Raw genomic sequence first — 19,802 nt, 5'->3', positions numbered from 1 at the left:
GCAGCAACAGTGTCATAATCCAGGCTTACTTCCATATCGCTGCAGGCAGGAGCAATGTGGAGAGAAGCAAATAATCAATCACACACACACACACACACACACACACACACACACACACACACACACAGCCTACTCAATAAGGTCGGATGCATTCAGCTCTGTTAAATGTGCTCAGCCTCAGGAATCATTAACAACTGGTGCCTAAACAGCTGAAATAATTTTTTGAGCTGGACTTGATCATCTATAGCCTTTTTACCTACGATGCTCGGATGGCAGAGTTCTGTGAACTGTTCACACTGACAAACATCCTGGCCATTTTCTGTTTTAGTCTGAGAAGGCAATGCTGTGTTTGTGTTGATGTCGTGAGTTACAGCAGCATGCCTTCTCATCTTTCATAGTGTTGTGTGGGCAGCAGATCCTCAGGGGAAAAGGAAAGATTTCTATTACATAATAGCTGGAGATCTAAATAAAAAGACTTAAGAAATTTAACATGGGGAAAAATATCTGTGTCCACTTGACATTGGCTTGACATTTCTGGGTTTGCACCTTGTCTTGTTTTTCTAGGCACCCTTCATAGAGAGAAAAAAAGATGTGGAGAGGGTAGAAGAATAGAGGGACGCACTCTTATGTCCCACTTTGCAAACTCTTTGCAGCCTACACTGCCAAGTCAATGTTACACCTATTCCACCTCCCCTAACGCTTTAAATAGCCCACTCTCCCTCAACAGGACAAACAAAGAAAAACACACAGCCTTCAGCACACTGCACCTCCGACTGAACAGTTATTATCCATTTTGCCTAAACATGGAGCCTGTATTGTGGTTTCTATTCTCTTGTGACAATTCTGTCATCAGCAACTATCTGCAGAGAGAGAAGTAAACACATGTCAGCATGGCAGGCAGCTGTCATCTGAGGGATATCAAATCTGTCTGGTGTATTTGAGCCAAGGCAGAGATAGTCAGGGTGTTGTGCTATTTTGCCTTTATTAGAGAGTGACATTTGAGACAGACAAGAAACAGGGAGGGGGGTACATCATGCAACAAAGGTCCCGAGGTGGAATCGAACCACCAATGATTGCACCCATGTGGGCATGAGCTGTAACCCTTCAGATATCAAGGTGCTATTTCTTTTATATTTAAAGAAATAGTTGGACGTTTGGGAATTGTGCTTCATAGCTTTACTGCTATGATTTAGACTTAGATGACAAGAATGACACCACTCTCATTTCTGTCTGTTCAATATGAAGCTAATGCCAACAGCCAGTTAGCTTAGCTTAGCATAAACATTGTATACACTGCAACAAAGTTAGTCTTCTTCAAGACTTCTAAGCTCACTGATTAACATGTTATGTCTCCATATAACGTGTTTGTTAATGAGCGTTATATTTGCTGGTAGATGGATTTTGTGACATTTGGACAGAGGCAGGCAGCTGTTTGCTCTTGTTTCCTGTCTTTATGCTAAGCTACGCTGTAGCCTCATATTTAACAGATAGATAAGAGAGTGGTATCAATCTTCTCATCTTACTCTCTGCAGGAAAGCGAATCAGTGTATTTACCAAAATGTCAAAAAATAATTTCTCTAAGAGGACATTTTTTTTTCTTACTGCAGGACATTTTCTACAGTCTTATGATTAAAAACAACACCGTATCATAAAAATATAAATATATATAAACTGTGGTCAGTAGCGCTGTAGCATCATCGTCAGAGAGATACTGACACAGCTGCTGCCTAGTGTACTTGAATATGAAAGTTCCTTAAATTATTTTAGAGTCATTGAATCATTTTAATCATCTCGTGACAACTGCTATTTATCTTAGGACTTCTTATAATATTGAGCCCCTCAAAAATCACAACCTATTCATATATTTAGTGGTGGAAGAAGTACTCAGATCTTTTACTTAAGTAAAAATAAGTCATACATCACGATGTATAATTACTCCATTAAAACTGGAAGTAGTTCATTTAAAATTTTAAGTGAAAGTATTATCAAAATGTGCAGTGTTAAAAGTAAAAGTAAGTGTTCTGTAAATTATATATTATATTTTACATTATAAGAGTATTAATACTGATGAATGTGCAAGTAGCAGTCAGTGGAGCTATGTTTAACAGTTCATACACTAAAGTTTGTTAGTTTAGTCCAATGGCTCTCAACATAGGAGTCGGGCCCTTTTAAATGGAGGGGCAATTTAAATCTAAGGGGTTGTGAAATGATAATTGGAAAGGGAAATTGTTACAGATTGTAGATGTTGGACCCAGAAGCAGACTCAGACACAGGCAGTACAAGGACAATAAAAGTAATGTAGTGATGTAGTAATTAAAAATGTGGAGCAGGGAATGGAGATGGAGATAGTGGCGATGTTGCTAGAGAAGGCAGAGAGCAGAGGGTGCTGAGCAGTGGCGGAGAGAGAGCGGAGCAGGCTGGATGAATGAAGGAGAATGGCGTGGTTGGCTGGTGTTGGTTTGACATAGCTGGCTGATAGGTAAGCATGGTACAAGTACAAGGAGAAACAGGATAACTGTAAAACTTCAATTAAAAGCCTAGTCCCAATTAGACGCCTGTCCCTTTTACTGGCATGGTGTGGCTGCACATTTTGACAAATAAACTAAGGTTTTAATTAGACACATGGTCTGGCTTTTATAGAAATTCTTTGGATATATAAAACCTCTTGAAGCCCACCGTGTCGCCTGCTTGAGCTACTTCTAAACTGCTTAGACTTCATATTTCAATTGTTTATTTTATTTTATGGAAACAATGAGTACCAAAGTATTGTTTATTCAGATTTAACAGCATGGAAAAGGAATTAGACGCCTGTCCCAAATATAGGCAGGGTGAGTTCAGTTATGTAACACATAAAAGCCCAGGATAGTAATTGAAGTTTCATGGTAAATAATGAAGGCTACAACAGGGTAGCTACTTAAAAAAAACAGAATACCCTGAGAGTTACTGCCACAGCAGCTGACTGAATAATCAGGCAAGGAATGATTGAAGAACCATGGTAGATATACTGGTGGCCTGATCAGCTGATGAGAGGCAGGTGTGTGTAATCAGCAGGTAACCAGAGCCAGGTGGGAGAATGATTCACTGCCACGCCCACAGTACACAGACACACAGAGAAAGACAAAACACACAGGGGAAAAAACTGGAGTCATGGGGAAAAAGAAGGAAAAACAAAGATCTGATCCACAAATTTCTATTAATATTTTGGACTTTTATCCACTCTTTGATTTGTTATTTGCTTATTATTATTTGCTTGAACAGTTTTTAAATGAAACCATCTGTAAAGTTTACAGGAGAAATGTCCCATCAACAACTCAGAGATCTGAGACAGGACAGTTGACACTGGTTTCATCTTTAACAAACTGTATTTTATAAACTCATCATATGTAGTTTTTTAATGTAAAATCATAATTTGTAAATAAACAATAATAAAATGTAAAATCTACAATATTTCCCTCTGAAATGCAGTGGAGTACAAGTATAAAGTAGCATAAAATGGAACCTCAAAAATCTAAGTAGGTGGGCTATTTGAGTACTTGGTTACTTTCCACCACTGCATATTTTCTCCTGACTGTTAACCCAGCAGAGCCATATAGCTGTATGTGTCCCTAAACAAAGCGTTTCTATGTGGGTCTCTTTAAGCTCTGTATGCTAAATTTAACATCCGCCTGTTCCACAGCCTGTTCATCCCGCAGATGGATCATGGCACAGGGTATGTGTGGATGTGAGTGCATTTGCTACAGGGAGAACAGAAGGAGAGGGTTCCTTGAGCTTTGAATGTACATCTGTCAGAATCAGAGAAGAGCAGCTGAGCAATGGAGACTATAGCGCACACACCACCGTGGACTTCCTGTATCTACCATGAGTCACAATCTGTCTGTTATATAAGGCCTCAGAGGAGAGAGGGGAACACTGACACACCTGTGCCTCAGCCTGCTCCTTGCAGGTGTCACCTTACATTCACTTGGCAGCACATTCAAACAGTTCAAACTGCACCTAAACATTTAATTATGAGTCACTCTGCGGGAATATACCTATCATTTTTCCTCATTTAGGTCGCCAATATTTCTTTAGCGTCATGAGATGAGAACAGCTTCCCTTGTTCATTTGCACACACATGGGCTACCTGTATATTTAGATGTGTGTGTGTGTGTGTGTGTGTGTGTGAGAGAGAGAGAGAGCGGCGAATGCAGGCATGACATAAATGAAGGATGATTTTGGAGACCTTGTGTTGTGTTTAGAACAAGAAAAGATAATTTGGCTGCAGGAGCCAAATCTGCCACCTCCTCACCAGCAAAAACCTTGCTCAAACCTCAAAACTACCCCCGCAGCCTACGGTATACCAGCCACGTGACCTCATCCCCTGCCACACAAACACTATAGCAGGGGGATGCATCTCTTCTTGCTAAAGATTTCTAGGGCACCCTTCACCAATGCAGATCTTTATCTACAGTTGCATGGGCAGTTCTTTTTTTTTAGCTGAGGTGATCAACAGGTCTGCAGTGATGAACCCACACCATTATGTTTCTAATCCAGGGGGGCGTAGTAAAATGTATCTGAAATGTGGGTGCGTGTGTGTGTGGGACAAGTGAACAGTCCGACTCATGTGGAAAAATGCTTTATAATAACTGACAGGACATTTATTCAAAGAAATAGGGCTGTGTGTGTGTGTGTGTGTGTGTGTGCGTGCGTATGTGTGCGTGCGTATGTGTGCGTGCGTATGTGTGCGTGCGTATGTGTGTGTATAGCCTACTGTGTGCAGGCAAACGTCACAGCTTGCCGAGACAGCCTATGCTAGGGAGCGCGCGCCACACTTCCTCAATCGACTGAATCACAGAGCTACAAAACGAGAAGAAGAGAAAGAGCAACTTTCCGTCGTGCTGCGGAGAACAAGCACCGAGTTTGCAAGACGAGGTGAGGCTGCGGTTTTTTAAAATTGTTTTTTAGGTTTGGAGTTTAAAGAAAGTTGCGCAAAGACAAAAAACAACCTAAAGCAAAAGAAACGGATCCCCTCTTCTTATTTTTCTTCTTTCATGTGTGGGGAAACAATGTTGCGTTAAATCGTTTAACCATGACCGCTAACGTTAACGTTAGCTACTCCTTTACAGTACCTTAATGTTGGTAACATTACGCTTTTGTCTACGCCTTTTCTATAGCCATTAAAAACATAGTAAGCCTACCTACATTAACATTACTTAGCCAACTAGCTGTTCTGATTTAAATAATAAAGACTAACTTTTTTTTTTTTTTGAATAGTGTTGCTTCGTTTTTTTTTTTTCGGCAATTAGAACAGAAATGGTGCGACGGAATCTGTGACCTGGGGAAAAAGACTGCTTGATTAAACATTGACTGGTGAGGTGTTACGACTCTGCAAACTGGACATCACTTTATGCTGAGACAGCTCTCAACAACGTGTGAAACTATCCAAATACAACGGGATCACTTTAACAGCAGTAACACCGTTCGCTAGTCCGGGCCACAGAATCTCACGGGTCACGGAATGCGTTGTAACACCGTGAGGAGGAATGTGGGCAGGTCTGAACAGCAAGGGAGTGTTATTTAAAATAAACCGATAACAGTTACATGCATATGTCACAAAAAATTAATCTGGTTGCAGACTATTATCTGACTCATGCAACTGACAACCAACCACATCCTGATCGGAGACCGAAATGTTGTAAAAAGAAAATCAGGTGCTCTGACAGATTCTTCGGTCGATGCTGATTCTCTTAACTGCCCTCATTTGTAACAGCAGCAACACGTTTCTTTGTGACCACCATAGTGTTTTGTACAATGGTATAGTCTTTGAACATCGTGTGCAGGATTCAAAACTAGTTAGGCCTACCTGATGTTCATAGCTGTTACAATTTCACAACGTGTGTGTGTGTAAGACTCAGAGACCTGTGAGGACTTGTTCCCATCACGAGCAGAAAGACTATAGTTTAAGGCAGACAGGCAGGATGCATTTTACACCCAGATATATAGCAGCTCCCTCTCTTTTTCTGTATTTTACTTCACTCTTTTTTTCCCCTGTCACAGTGGATGAAGGGTGCCCCCGCCCCCATCTCTCTGTTCTTCACTTATTATTTTATTATTTCAAGTAACTTGATAGTAATGTTACTATAGGGTTCAGTCTCCAGCACTCACGCTTGACTACTAATGCCACTACTACAACTGTATTATACACCAGGCATCCAATACCTGTATTATAGGTGCTTATCTTATATTTTAAGATATGGTGTTCAAATACAAGCAAACATACACAAAGTTTTTTTTAGTGTGATTACTCTCTGGGTGTAACAATATAATAACATAATTTAGCCTTTGTAAAAGTTCTTGCTTCTTCTGGTAACAAACACACTTTTGAGTTAGTCATTAATGCAGGTATCAGGAAACGTATGTAAAAAATGTTACAGTATGCTGGTACATGGGGCATAACTACGGAATTTCACAGAGGGGACAAATCGAAACTGCACATGAACAGTTTGCTAGGTAATCAATCTCTACCACCCTCAGTCACACAGTGTGCTTGCTATTGACATCACAGCTCACAGCAGCGAGTCAGTGAATGAACATGGTCATTCATCATCACCCCCCCCCCCCCCCCCCCCCCCCCCCCCCCCCCCCCCCCCACACACACACACACACACACACACTTCTTTCTTCCCTGTACCTTTTTTCTGTGTCTTACTTTTCTGGCCTTAGAGTGGGTGGTTATTATAGGTTTAGGATTGTGAATACCAGCCAGGCCTACTGTGGTGCGCTGCATGCCTGTATTTGGATTAGTGACATGCTGAGGCTCGCTCTGCCTTTGTAGCATTGGCGAACACCTCCACTGTTGCAGCTGCTACCTTTCAGAAACTAAACAGTCAAGATAACACAGTGACAGGGAACCAACCAAGTAGCAGATGTGCAAATGATACAAGCACATTTGACACTGTGGTTGTATTTGTAGAGGTGTGGAATTAACAGTCTAGGCATGTATGAGGGCAAGGGTGTGACTAAAGTGCCGGGCCAGAATATGACGTTGATGGGAAACACCTTTTGCACCATACAAACAGAAACCGGTGGTGCATAGGATGTTATAGAAAAAGTGGTCGCTCCATCTGTAGTACATGTAAAGTTATGCAAGCAGCAAATCGTGCATGCAGCAGTTGTTGCCAAGCATTGATCTCTCACCAACATGTCACTATCAGAATGTATTTCACCTCTAACCCCCCCCCCCCAAAAAAAAGTCAGATATAGCAATTGTGATAAAAAATATATGTGAAATAAATACAAAATACATCCATCCATCCATCCATCGTCAACTGCTTATCCTGCGTACAGGGTCGCGGGAATACAAAATACATGTCATATGATTTTTATTTTATTTTTCTTTTAATTCCAAGAACCATATTTGGGACCAGGGACAAAAAAAAACTGTTTCTGTGAAAACGTGTGGTTCAACAGTAGTTGTTCTGTCCTCGCTGACACAGCCGTCTACTGTTTTTGTGTGCAGGTGTCTGACAGGGAGGTGTCAGGAATGTGTTTGAAGTTTATTTCTCAGATGTTAATTAAAGGAGTATTATCCTCTCTCCTTTTTCTGATATTGTTTGGTCTCACAATGCACATAAAGATTATGTAGTTTAACCTGTAGCATTTATCTTAATGCTTAAATGTGAGCCAGGAGCATTGCTGCACAAGAATGTGGAGCTGTGTTTATGTATGCCATATCATAAGTGGATATGATATTGAACTGTAGCTGTGTGTGTCATTATAGGTAAATGCCACCAACACTGTGATTGTCTGACTCTGAGAACAAGGGTACCTTGGTACTCATCACCATGGCTCCTTTCTTGAGGATTGCCTTTAACTCCTACGACCTGGGTGTCCTGCCTCCTCTGGCCGACGCTCCCTTCTGTGCAATCAAGATGAAGGAGGCCTTGACAACTGGTGAGAAACTCTTTGATAGTGTACACTACCCTGTCTTTTACAGAAGTGGTCACCTCTTTAAAAAAGCATTTACTTCCTTCTAACTTCCAGCGCTTGAAAACACGAAAAGATGTTTTTGTCTGTTCTCTTTCCGTACATCTTCCTTTTCCTAGAACGAGGTAAGACCCTGGTTCAGCGCAAACCCACCATGTATCCGGCTTGGAAGGCCAGTTTTGATGCACACATCTATGAGGGCCGTGTGCTCGAGGTACTGCTGATGAAGACAGCAGAGGAGCCTCTGGCTGAGGTCACTGTTGGAGTGTCCGTCCTTGCTGAGCGCTGCAAGAAAGCCAACGGGCGCGCTGAGTTCTGGGTACAGTCCTCTGTCCATGTGAGCAATTTCTCAGGCTGTCTGTGAGTAAATGTCTGTGTGTCTAACTGTGTTTGTGTGTTCAGGTGGATCTCCACCCTTCAGGGAAAGTGATGATGGCTGTGCAGTATTTTCTGGAGGGAGTGGATGCAGGTATAGGAAATAAAATGGAAACATTCTCTACTTTCCTCTTTTCTCTGCCCTTTTTTCCTTGTAATCTATATAATTGAATGGTTGCTTTGTTTTCTTCTATCATGACCCATGTCATTTAAGATTACGGTAACGATATTGCGATACAATAAGTGTTCTGTAAATTCCATTAATGGTTTAAAATAACTTTTTATCCATCCATCCATCCATCATCAGCCGCTTATCCCACGTACAGGGTCGCGGGGGGCTGGAGCCAATCTCAGCTTACATCGGGCGAAAGGCGGGGTACACGCTGGACAGGTCGCCAGTCATAACCTTTTATTTGGAGCTTAAATAGAAACAAAAACAAATTGACTATTTATAATTTCATTCTCCTCCACAGTATTTTTCAAACTTAGACCCACACACTAAACCAGAAAAGAGACAAAAATCATGCATATACAATTACAACATACAGATCGGCCTACCTGGTTAAATAACGGTTAAATAAATAAAAAAATATGCCTATGGGTACACACACACACACACACACACACACACACACATAAACCTCCACAAAAGGATACACTTGCATGGTTATGCATATGTTCACACCATTCCACATATCTGCACACATCCAAACATATAAAATAACAGCATGTATTCAGCGTTGGTGCCTGTGTATGTATTGCACTGAAAGTTGCGTTTCAGGTTTCTACATACTTAGATTGATTTAAGTAATAGCCTGCTTCAAGGCTTATATAAAAAGAAGGAACAAATAGTAAAGTTAATCTTTACATTTGCTTAGTCAGGGCACGGTAATGATGTTGTAAATCTGAGCAATAATTTGATTCCAGTTTCATTTCATGGTGTATATAAGGAATTAGACATTTGTTCTAAACTTAATAATTGTATTATTAATTATCTTCCAGTTAATAGCGCTAACACTTTTTGCACTCATAAATCCAATCTCAATATTCTCTTTAATAATCTTAGATAAAACGTACACAATTTTCTTCCAATATATTTGAAGTTTGGGCATTTCCATATCATATGAAAGAAAAAGTCTTTCTCCTTATTTCAGTGGCAACACTTTTCATTGCTATATGTTGATAAACTTTAAAATTTATTATTTTGTTATTTGGCAAGTTTGGCATTCTATGTATTTTCTGCCAAATTGATGCCCACGTTTTAGTGTCTATATTCTCTTCAAGGTCCGTCTCCTAGATCTGTAATAATAAAACCAAAAAAATAAGTGAGATAAAACAAGGAACAGACTCTGCTAGCATGATCTCCTATGGCGGATTGTTCCAGATTGTAGGGGCCCTGACAGCAAAGGCCCTGTCTCCTTTGGTTTTCAGCCTAGACTCTGGAATGGCTTGCAAGGCTCTAGCAAGGAGTAGAGTTGGAAAGTGGGTGTATAGTATGAAAATGGGGAAGACTGTCTCTTATCTTTAGCATTCATCAAGTACTTAAATACCATGTTTGGTTACACAGGCTGCCCAGCTATTTGCCAATGTTTTTCCTTGTTAATGATGTTATCATTCACATGAGCATTTCATAGATTATCACTACATTTGTGACAAAATGACCATTTGTTGTGGGATGACTTATCTGTGTTTCTCTATCTGTCTGGAAGAGAGTAAGCAGGCTGTAAAGGAGGAAGAGGCTCCTACCCTGAACCGTAGACGAGGGGCCATCAAGCAGGCCAAGATCCACTTCATAAAGAACCACGAGTTCATCGCCACGTTCTTCAGACAGCCCACTTTCTGCTCCGTGTGCAGAGAATTTGTCTGGTCAGTGTGGCCGACGCCTCAGGCCTATAAACAAACCTTCAAGGCAGCTAAAGGGGAACTCATAAACCACCGATTAGATAAAATAAAACATCAGGCAGAAGGACATGGCTAGATAAAAAACAGTGTTGAGGAACTTCCTGATATTTGGCAGCAACTCTCTGTGTTGGCTGATTTATCTCAAAATGAGTTGAGCAACCTGTTTGCTTATGATGTTATTGATAAAACCAGTAAGGACAACCTTCCCTTTAAGTTGTAACATCTGTGACAGTGATAATCTTTGTCATCCTTTGATGGCTACTTCCACTGATCTACTCTGAAGCCCAATTTGGTCTCATTGGAGACAAAGTGTGTAGAAAAAGGAAACCCTGATACACAAATCAGCATGGGTGTACTCTAGCTGTTCATTATGACTAACAAGTGATTAATCAGCAAACCATTCACATGATCCAACCATAATACAAACTGACCCATTTTTGTCACTTTGTCTCCCACAGGGGACTCAACAAGCAAGGCTACAAATGCAGACGTAAGTGAACAACAGTTTAAAACCTCCTGTGCTGTGAAATACTTGAAATAGCAGGCCGCTGCATAGATGGCATATATTAAAAAATGTGTACTTGAACGTCATGAATAAAAATCATTTTTCTTTTGTAAGCATTACTTTGTGGCCAGTGTACAAAGAATACAAATTTCTTTTTTTATCAGAATGCAATGCAGCCATCCACAAAAAATGCATAGACAAAATCATCGGCAGATGTACCGGTACTGCTGCCAACAGTCGGGATACCGTGGTACGTATCACATATTTGTTCAGTACAGCGTGTACTGTGAGTGTTCTCCATATGTCCAAAAGTTTCAGTTTATTGTGGGCATTTCTCACTCTGGTCTTTGCTGTTGTAGTAAAGTATCCTTCCTTAACAGTATGAACAATGAGAGTAATACAGTTGAACTGGCAGGTGTTGCTCTGTCAGAGTTTAATACACCAGTCAGGATCCACATCCAGTAAGATCCTCTTTTCAGTGATCATCAATATTGGTAGATAAAGAGGATCAAAGACCAGCTGACCTAGATAATGGTTGCATGGAAATGATCAAGTATACTTACCCATGAAGTGAATAATAGATGGGGTGTGGTCTCAGAGAGGCACACCTGGGGAAAAAACATGAACTTTTTATCCAGCAGTGTGGTCACTTCTGACAGTATAAGCTCAGAGATGGAAGCAGAAGACAGCGCAAAAAGAAAAGGATGAGGTGCGCAGAGCTGTGACGTGTCACAGGCCACTGATTAGGATTCCTTTGCCACCGATTTTTCATGGAGATGATGAATCGCTTTTGTCCCCGCAGTTCCAGAAGGAGCGCTTTAAAATTGACATGCCGCATCGTTTCAAAACCAACAACTACATGAGTCCCACCTTCTGCGACCACTGTGGAAGTCTGCTGTGGGGTCTAGTTAAACAAGGCCTCAAGTGTGAAGGTACAATGCAGCTGTGATTGACTAATTGTTCGGGTGTAAGTGTACTTTTGTCTTTAGCAGAGTTTTTTTCTGTTCTGTTTGTAGATTGTGCCATGAATGTCCATCACAAGTGTCAAGATAAAGTAGCCAACCTTTGTGGTATCAACCAGAAACTTCTAGCTGAAGCGCTTACACAAGTCAGCCAGGTGAGTTCAAGGAGACACAAGACCTTCAATGCAAGGTCAAATCAAGTGCCTACAAGAGTTGACGCATAGTCAAAGTTACGTCTTAAGAAATTGAAGGACAAAGCTGACTCAAGTATCATACCATCTAATTAAATTATTTTCTGTCAGACATTGCAGATATCTGAGTACATTATCTTTTCTTCTCTTGGTGAAGTTAAGAAAAAGCATTGTAGACAAGCACTTGATACATTTTAATGCCCTGCCCCAGTAAATAAGATTTTTTTTTTGTACACTTGTAATAAGAGTTTGTTTTTCCACAAACATTTATACACATTTATAATTACAAAAATGGCATTGAGTTCTTTTCAGGAGTTGTTAGTTGTTAGGAGGCGAGTCTGAAGGGAGCTTGGACTTGGACAACATCCCAATTAAATGTTACTTAATTTGGATGTTGTACAAGTCCAAGGGTGTTACTGAACTGTCTTGTAACAAAGATAATATCACAATAATTTCACCTTCCTATTGATAAAGTGATGTTGAGTGGAAAAAGCCGATAATATATTTTAAACTACCACCAAAACATCCAGAGAACTACTTGTCTGCCTCATATGATCTGCTAAAAGATCATGAAAAAATTAAAACTATTGAAGTATTAATATTACCGCTTGTCATGTGGCATGCAGCTTTGGCAGAAGTTTGTGAGAGGTGACATCCGAAGAAAGCTTTTACGAAACAAAGTATTATTGTTGTCAACCATGATCTTAGACTGACCCCTATTCTAGCTGTGTTTATTGACACATTATGATTCCTTGATAGTAAATTGATTATTAACGAATGTGAGTGTCACTTAAATGTGAAACTCCTGGTCCTCAGTGTGTGTTGATGAATTGTTGAGAATTTGACACCTGACCTCAACGTTTAAGGACTGGCACCCTGTGGATCCCCCAGTTCTCTTGTTCTCTTTTTACAGGCATCCAATAGTCTGTAGTTTAGGGGACAGTCATAGAACACAATCGTTGTTTAAGAAAATAATCAGACAAAATGTGTTCACATTGGGTTATACCACAGCTAGATTGGTAACGATTGCTGGGAAACTTTTTGGCTGACTGTTTCATCCTTATTTTCCCATCCATCAGAAATCGTCGAGCCGCCGTTCAGATCCAAACATGCCTAATCTGCCGGATATTGGAATCTACGATGAAGTGAACAAGCTTGCTGCACTAGAAGTCAATGGTCAGTGAGTGTTTTTCTACATGCGCATGTACTATATTTGCGCGCATTCATTTGAGCAGTATACGGACAGTACTGATAATAATACTTGTAGAATAATATTCAGTGTTCACTATTTAAAATAATTATATGAAAAAGTCATTTCTATGTGTGGTTATTTGCTTGTCCATTAGATGGATCTGCCTATGGCAGACTGTGGGAGGGGTCCAGCCCACGTCCTCAGTCTCGTATTACCCATCTGACCCGCATCAACGTGGACAACTTCATCTTCCACAAGGTCTTGGGAAAAGGCAGCTTTGGCAAGGTACAATGCAACCATGTCAGTGTGAATTAAACTATGAGACTAAGAGTGAGTGAGAGGGTAAGCATCCTCCAGTCAACACCTGTTATATGTCATGGACACACTGGCAACTTCAGGCTACATTTAGATATTATGACATAAATGAGTTGTAGACAGGATATTTACATTTAACACTTAACTTGACATTTCAATCTGATTTCTCTTAACACAGAAAACACAACAAAGTACCAATATTAATTCCTCTTCTCCTCTCCGTACTTCTAATTTCTTCTTCTCTTCTCTTTTTTCTTATTCTCTTCACTTGTCAGGTTCTCCTGGCAGAGCTGAAGGGTCGTGGAGAGTACTTTGCAGTGAAGGCTCTGAAGAAAGATGTAGTGCTGATGGATGATGATGTGGAGTGCACTATGGTAGAGAAGAGAGTCTTGGCTTTAGCCTGGGATAACCCCTTTCTCACACACCTGTACTCCACCTTCCAGACCAAGGTAGTCCCTTTCCACCTCAGTGGTGTTTTGATCACTTTCTTTTCCTACTCTACGTCAGTGGTTGGAATTGTGTCCTCAATACTGAAAGTGCCGCTTGTCAACAGGAGCATCTGTTCTTTGTGATGGAGTATCTGAACGGAGGAGACTTGATGTTTCATATTCAGGAGAAAGGGCGCTTTGACCTCTTCAGAGCCATGTGAGTCACACCTGTCACACAGACATAACACACAGACGTGATGTAAGAAAACACACACTCCCTGTCATCATTACTGTCGTGCTCCTGTAGCTGTACAGAGACTCACACAGGATCAATGAGCTGAAGCAGAAGAGACTGTGTTAACTTTCCCTATGTCACTCTCTTTGTCTCCATTATGTTTTTTTTTTTTTTTTCTTTTACATGATATACTGAACCCTGATAGGCTGGTTCTGGGCTGTCATCCGCTAGCTGCTGCTCACTTGCAAGCTGGCCTTGTAAGGAGTAAGCCGCTGTGTGTTGTTTGTATGGTGCGGTACCACCCACCTCTCTACTCACCTCTCAGTGGGAAAGCCTGTAGAAAAAACAATGGCACACTGATAAAAGAGAGTGTTATGAAGTCACTGAAAGCTTGGTGCCACATGCACCACCGCCAACTAAAGTTTTAACAAGTCTCATTTACAAACATAGATGAAAGTAGAAGTAAAACATTTAATCGCAGATGCTGTTAGACACACAAACCAAGCTTGGATACAATAAATACAAAATAAAATGATTATGTTATTATGATATACAAAAAACTGGAAGTGCCTTCTTTTATGATTTCCCCTCCACCGATTAATGGTGACACGTTTATTGATTTCCCCTTCTGAAATAGGACACAGTAAGGACCATTAGTGGCATTTCTGGAGCTTTTTCAATTGTATCACAGAAACTTCCTCAGTAGAAGGCCTTTGCCCAGTCGAGGAATTGTAGATATTCAAATGTTCATTATTTTGACAAATAAGGATAAGAGTGAGGGTCTTTTAGGATGTTATGTTCACTAACGTGGGAGCAAAAACATACAAACTCAGAGCAGAAATGTACCTTAAATGTGAAGCAAAGCTAGTTTGGTTTAATTCCAGGTAGGATTTGTATAGTAGACTTCAGTGCATGCAGTGTTATGTTTTTCAATTTCAATTCAATTTTATTTATATAGCGCCAAATTACAACAACAGTTATCTCACAGATAATTTGTACATTTGATACATTTGTTTTGAAGAATGTCAAGACTATGAATGCATTTACTAATATATTTCTTATACACTAGTATTCTTTTTGAACATACTAGTGTAGGCTTAAATAGCAGGTCTCAAGAATTTCATTAAAATGAGTTACATTTCCTGTAGTTAAACCGGTCGCTCAATCTGGCCCCCCACGAGATGACAGGAGTAATTTTCCACTCTACACCTTATCTTGTGTTGGCGTCTGCTGAAATCCTCCTCACTCAGTAACCGCATTCAGCCAGGATGGATAATTTACCCTCAGTGAGTGAAGAAAAAAGAGAGTGGGCTGTTTTCGTTATCTCACAGTGCATTAATATTTAGCGTCTGTGTGTTTATTTACACACGTTAAAATATAAAAGAGTAAATAAGCTTGCGTGTTGCTGCACAAGTTGTCACAGTGGAACTGAATGGTCTCCTGGATTTGATTATGCAAAATGTTTCCATAAGCAGTAAATGAACTTCAGAGTTTCCAGTGACCTCTTTACCAGCAACAAAGGCCCTGTTCTCCCAGGGGCTAGTGCTAATTTGTTGACGTGGTGGTGTAGAGAGTCTAGTCCAGTATCTCAACATTCTTCACATAGCAGAGCCCAACTTACTTACGCCTACTTTCACATACTATATGTAGACTGCATTTTACATTCCGTTATGTGTTTGATTCTAGTGTTGTTTCTAGAGCAGATTTAGATGTGCGTGTACACTTTCTAACCTGTTAGCTTAAAAAGTGTTCAGTGAGAGAAGCTCAACAGAAAAAACCTGACAGCCTATTCTGTCCTTGTCAGTTAGTCATTTATAATCAATGACCAGTTATTGGATAATAGCGGAGGCTACTCTTTCTTCTCTCAAGACCCAATCGTTTCACCTGACACAGACGACAAGAGAAGAAGGTCAGAGATAGGCTAATCTTTCAGCCCACGGCCGCTCTCAGGTTTCACATTATGAGAGTGTTATTCACCTGTCTCCTGCTCCATACAGATGTCCTCCTCAATAATTCAGCTGTACACTGAAATGAGTCTGCAGTGACACCGGTGTTCAGCTGCCAACTCAGTAGTGAGACCTGTAGCTGTCCCCAGAGATGAGTAGCTGATATCTGTCTGTCTGTGCCATGTTTGTCTTCCCAGGTTCTACTCTGCTGAGATCATTTGTGGTCTTCAGTTCTTACATTCCAAAGGGATCATCTACAGGTCAGAGCAAAACTGTGTATTGCATGTGGATGTACCTCACTGGTCATATATCACGTTTTCGTTCAGAAATGTAAAATACTATTTTCTTTACATCAGCTGACCATTTTGTATTATTTTCCCATCTTCCACAAGAACGTTGATTTCAGTTTAGTTGCAAGTGTGATGTGAAAAAGAACTTTCAGAGACCAAAACTTGCTTGGTTAGGTAATCCCACTCATTTTAACACTCATTGTGTTGTAATGCTGTTGTGATCAGGGAGTATTTAGGAAACTGTATCTGTGGGTGCGTCTACACAATCAAATGCAGAAGAAAAACAATGAAACAAGGATTTTGACTAAAATCTCAGGAATAGTGTAACTGCTTGCAATTGGGAAATAAGAATAATATAACTTTTATAAAATGTCTTGTAAATTAACACATAAACAGTGGATTTTTTTCTTTGATGGACCTGAATGGATTAGCTGTTTCAGGCAAGTTTCAGATCTCTGCAAGATTTTGCATTTTTCAAATCATAGTGAAATGACCTAAAACCAGTGGCTGCATGGAAATAAAAATTAAAACTTAAGGTGTTCTTAAGTGCAAAGTGGTAGCAATGTGACAGCAATGCACAAAACATGCAAACCCACTTGTTTGGTTCTGAAAAACATTTTGCAAGTCCTGGGTTTTAAGGTTCTTTCTGGCTTGAGTTTTGTTCGAGGGCATTCGAGGTTTCACAGTCCAGCTGGCAAAAAAAAAATGTTCTCACACTTTTTTAATCACTTCCTAATTCTCTAAAAGTAAATTCAAAACAAGCAAGCATTAAGTGGCATTCTAACATAATTCTGATTAACACAAAATCGTCAGATTAAATCTTACAATTTCAAACTCACAATCTACAATCTTATCTTCAAAATCACTTGTGTGTATTTCCAATCCTTCTGTGATTGCTTTGTTTCCAGAGATCTTAAGTTAGACAACGTGATGCTGGATTACGAGGGACACATAAAGATCGCCGACTTTGGCATGTGCAAGGAGAACGTGTTTGGCGAGAATCGTGCGACAACTTTCTGCGGCACTCCTGACTATATCGCTCCGGAGGTATGGTGTTTAATACTTAGAGATGCTGTCTTGTTCTGAAATTTTTTAATCATGCAAATGGGTGTCTCAAATTTACAATATCTTATTACAACTCAGATCCTGCTGGGACAGAAATACTCCTTCTCTGTTGACTGGTGGTCATTTGGGGTGCTGCTGTATGAAATGCTGGTTGGTCAGTCTCCTTTCCATGGAGATGATGAGGATGAGTTGTTTGAGTCCATCCGCATGGATACTCCCCACTATCCTCGCTGGATCAACAAGGAGGCCAAGGACCTGCTTGAGCTGGTCTGTATCATACCTTCTATACAAAATATTTGCTTCAGGGAAAGTCTGGTATATTCATGTTTGATTATTTCACGGATGAGAGAATTCGACAGTTCTGTGTTTGATGAAATCTATTTAAATTAAATTAAACAACATAAATGTATGCAGCTGAAAATTATCTGTTTTATGAGATGTAATGGTACACATTCCTTACTTTCCCTTACTGACTTTGTTTCCCTGCAGTTGTTCGAGAGAGACCCCACTCGCAGGCTAGGAATTGTGGGCAATATCCGTTTACACCCCTTCTTCAAGAACATTGACTGGCAGGCCCTGGAGAGGAGAGAGATTGAACCCCCCTTCAAACCCAAAGTGGTATGTCCCACACGCAAGTCACAGAGGATTAAATGATGAAGAAATATGGCTCATCTGCCATGTTTACACGTCTATAAGCTGCTGATATACGTTTGTTGCCCATTACAGAAAGCACCCAACGACTGCAGCAACTTTGATCGGGAGTTCCTCAGCGAGAAGCCTCGCCTCTCCTACAGCGACAAGAACTTCATCGATTCCATGGATCAGACGGCGTTCTCTGGCTTTTCATTCATCAATCCCAACATGGAGCACCTTTTAGAAAACTGACTGTTCTAATGCCAGTCAGACATGGGTTACATCCCTACTGTTTCCGGACAGTTCTTCTGTCACATTGCAACAGTCAGTATTTGTGTGACCTTATGTTAAGAACAAACTATTCTTTCCTTTGGTACGTGTAGAAATGATAAGCATAGAAATGGGTCATTGTACTGTATATACTGATGTTATTGTGTTTGTGTGCATGCTTATTTGTCTAGATTGCGAAGGCCCAGATGAGGTTGAAAATCTTTACATTTCACTTGACGTCACTGCAGCCATTTTGTGTTCCACACTCAATTCAACCAAACTGGGGGTTTAAAAAAATTGAAAAGGGAAAGAAACCTATAGGAATAAATTATACTGTAGAATGCAAATGTAGATTGTGTGAATGAGTGACTGCATGTATAGAAATGTCAGACCAACAAAAATCTTCCCATCTTTAAATATATATTAATAATGAATATTGTTTGTCTTTGAATCATCTGAATCCTTGCCTTTGACTGGATAAATCATTGTCTTGCTGACAAAGAAGGACTTGTGATTGTCTGATTGACTCAGCGGTGCCATTGAAAGAACAAATGCAAACAGTAACAGCTGGCCTCAGCTGTGTTGAACCTGTGATTGCAGTCACGGGTGCAGAAAGTTCAGTAAAGGTACAGGACTGTAAACAGTGAGTGAAAAATCCTTGAAATGCTGTATATAGATGAGGTATATGTAAATTGTTATGACATGTATATTGGTTCACTAAGGATGTACTTTTTTTACTGTCTCCATCTTATACATCTGATTAAAAAACCATCAACTCCCTGGTATTGTGTGATATTTTTAAAGCTGGTAGAGTTTACATTGTCCTTGTGCTATGAAAGATTAAGTTCTCAAAAGCGAGGACATTTTAGAGGGTTTGGTCAGATCAGGGCTTATCTATAATGCAGATGACGGGTAACTAATGAAGGGGGTATTTTAGTATTACGATATGTACGTTAATTTTGGCATTTGTTTACACTAATGTATTTTGAAGATGTTGTGTACTTTTATATGTTCTGTCTATCTTGGTTTTTAACATCTTGGGACCATGTTGGAAATAACTTCTCACTCTGGAAAAATTTGTCCATGCATTTATCTTCAGTTGACTCGACTACAACTATATGGTGTCTTCACAGGTCTCTGAAACATTCAGAGCGCTGCTGCTTGAAACCTCACTAACACCAAAAAAGTGGATCAAATGACTGCAGTTCTGAAGTATTTACACTGGCTTCCTGTCTGTCAAATATTACTGTTGGTTTATAAATCACTGAATGATTTGCTGTTAAGTTATGAAGCAGTCAGTCCTCTCAGGACTCTCAACTGCAGGTTTGCTGAAACGCCGTTCTTTTAAATCAAAGCTGAAGACTTGTTTGCCACTTCCCTTTATCATATTTGAGCCCGTTGATTAATATCATACAATGCACTATAACATTTACTCTCCTGTTCTTCTTGTTTTTATTTTCTATTTAACTATTGTTAGTTGTTTTTAAATGTCTTTTTATATTCCCTTATGTTGCTTTTATGTTTTATC

The 19,802-nt window shown here is 40.0% G+C and overlaps 1 protein-coding gene across 1 annotated transcript; it reads left to right on the top strand.

Annotated features, from left to right (window-relative positions):
* The first annotated feature begins 4,757 nt into the window (after window positions 1–4,757).
* prkcda (protein kinase C, delta a) lies at window positions 4,758–19,056 on the top strand. The gene is made up of 18 exons (XM_046029030.1): window positions 4,758–4,911; window positions 7,760–7,932; window positions 8,085–8,284; window positions 8,368–8,434; window positions 10,050–10,206; window positions 10,701–10,732; window positions 10,912–10,997; window positions 11,550–11,679; window positions 11,764–11,864; window positions 12,980–13,076; window positions 13,247–13,377; window positions 13,683–13,856; window positions 13,961–14,052; window positions 16,214–16,276; window positions 17,215–17,353; window positions 17,450–17,638; window positions 17,861–17,989; window positions 18,098–19,056. The coding sequence occupies exons 2-18, from the start codon at window positions 7,824–7,826 to the stop codon at window positions 18,254–18,256; spliced, it is 2,055 nt and encodes a 684-aa protein (XP_045884986.1). The 5' UTR covers window positions 4,758–4,911; window positions 7,760–7,823; the 3' UTR covers window positions 18,257–19,056.
* Window positions 19,057–19,802: the final 746 nt, after the last annotated feature.

The sequence above is a fragment of the Micropterus dolomieu genome, linkage group LG18, assembly GCF_021292245.1.
Source record: "Micropterus dolomieu isolate WLL.071019.BEF.003 ecotype Adirondacks linkage group LG18, ASM2129224v1, whole genome shotgun sequence".
Lineage (NCBI taxonomy): Eukaryota > Metazoa > Chordata > Actinopteri > Centrarchiformes > Centrarchidae > Micropterus > Micropterus dolomieu.
Note: the sequence above shows the minus strand (reverse complement) of the source record. Positions and strands in the feature narration are given on the sequence as shown.

What these genes read in the sequence shown, in the direction of transcription:
- prkcda (XM_046029030.1), top strand. Translation starts at nt 7,824, where the DNA reads ATGGCTCCTTTCTTGAGGATTGCCTTTAACTCCTACGACCTGGGTGTC. An exon ending in TCTGGAGGGAGTGGATGCAG is followed by an intron (nt 8,435 to 10,049) that starts GTATAGGAAATA and finishes TCTGTCTGGAAG; the next exon opens with AGAGTAAGCAGGCTGTAAAG. An exon ending in GCAAGGCTACAAATGCAGAC is followed by an intron (nt 10,733 to 10,911) that starts GTAAGTGAACAA and finishes TTTTTTTATCAG; the next exon opens with AATGCAATGCAGCCATCCAC.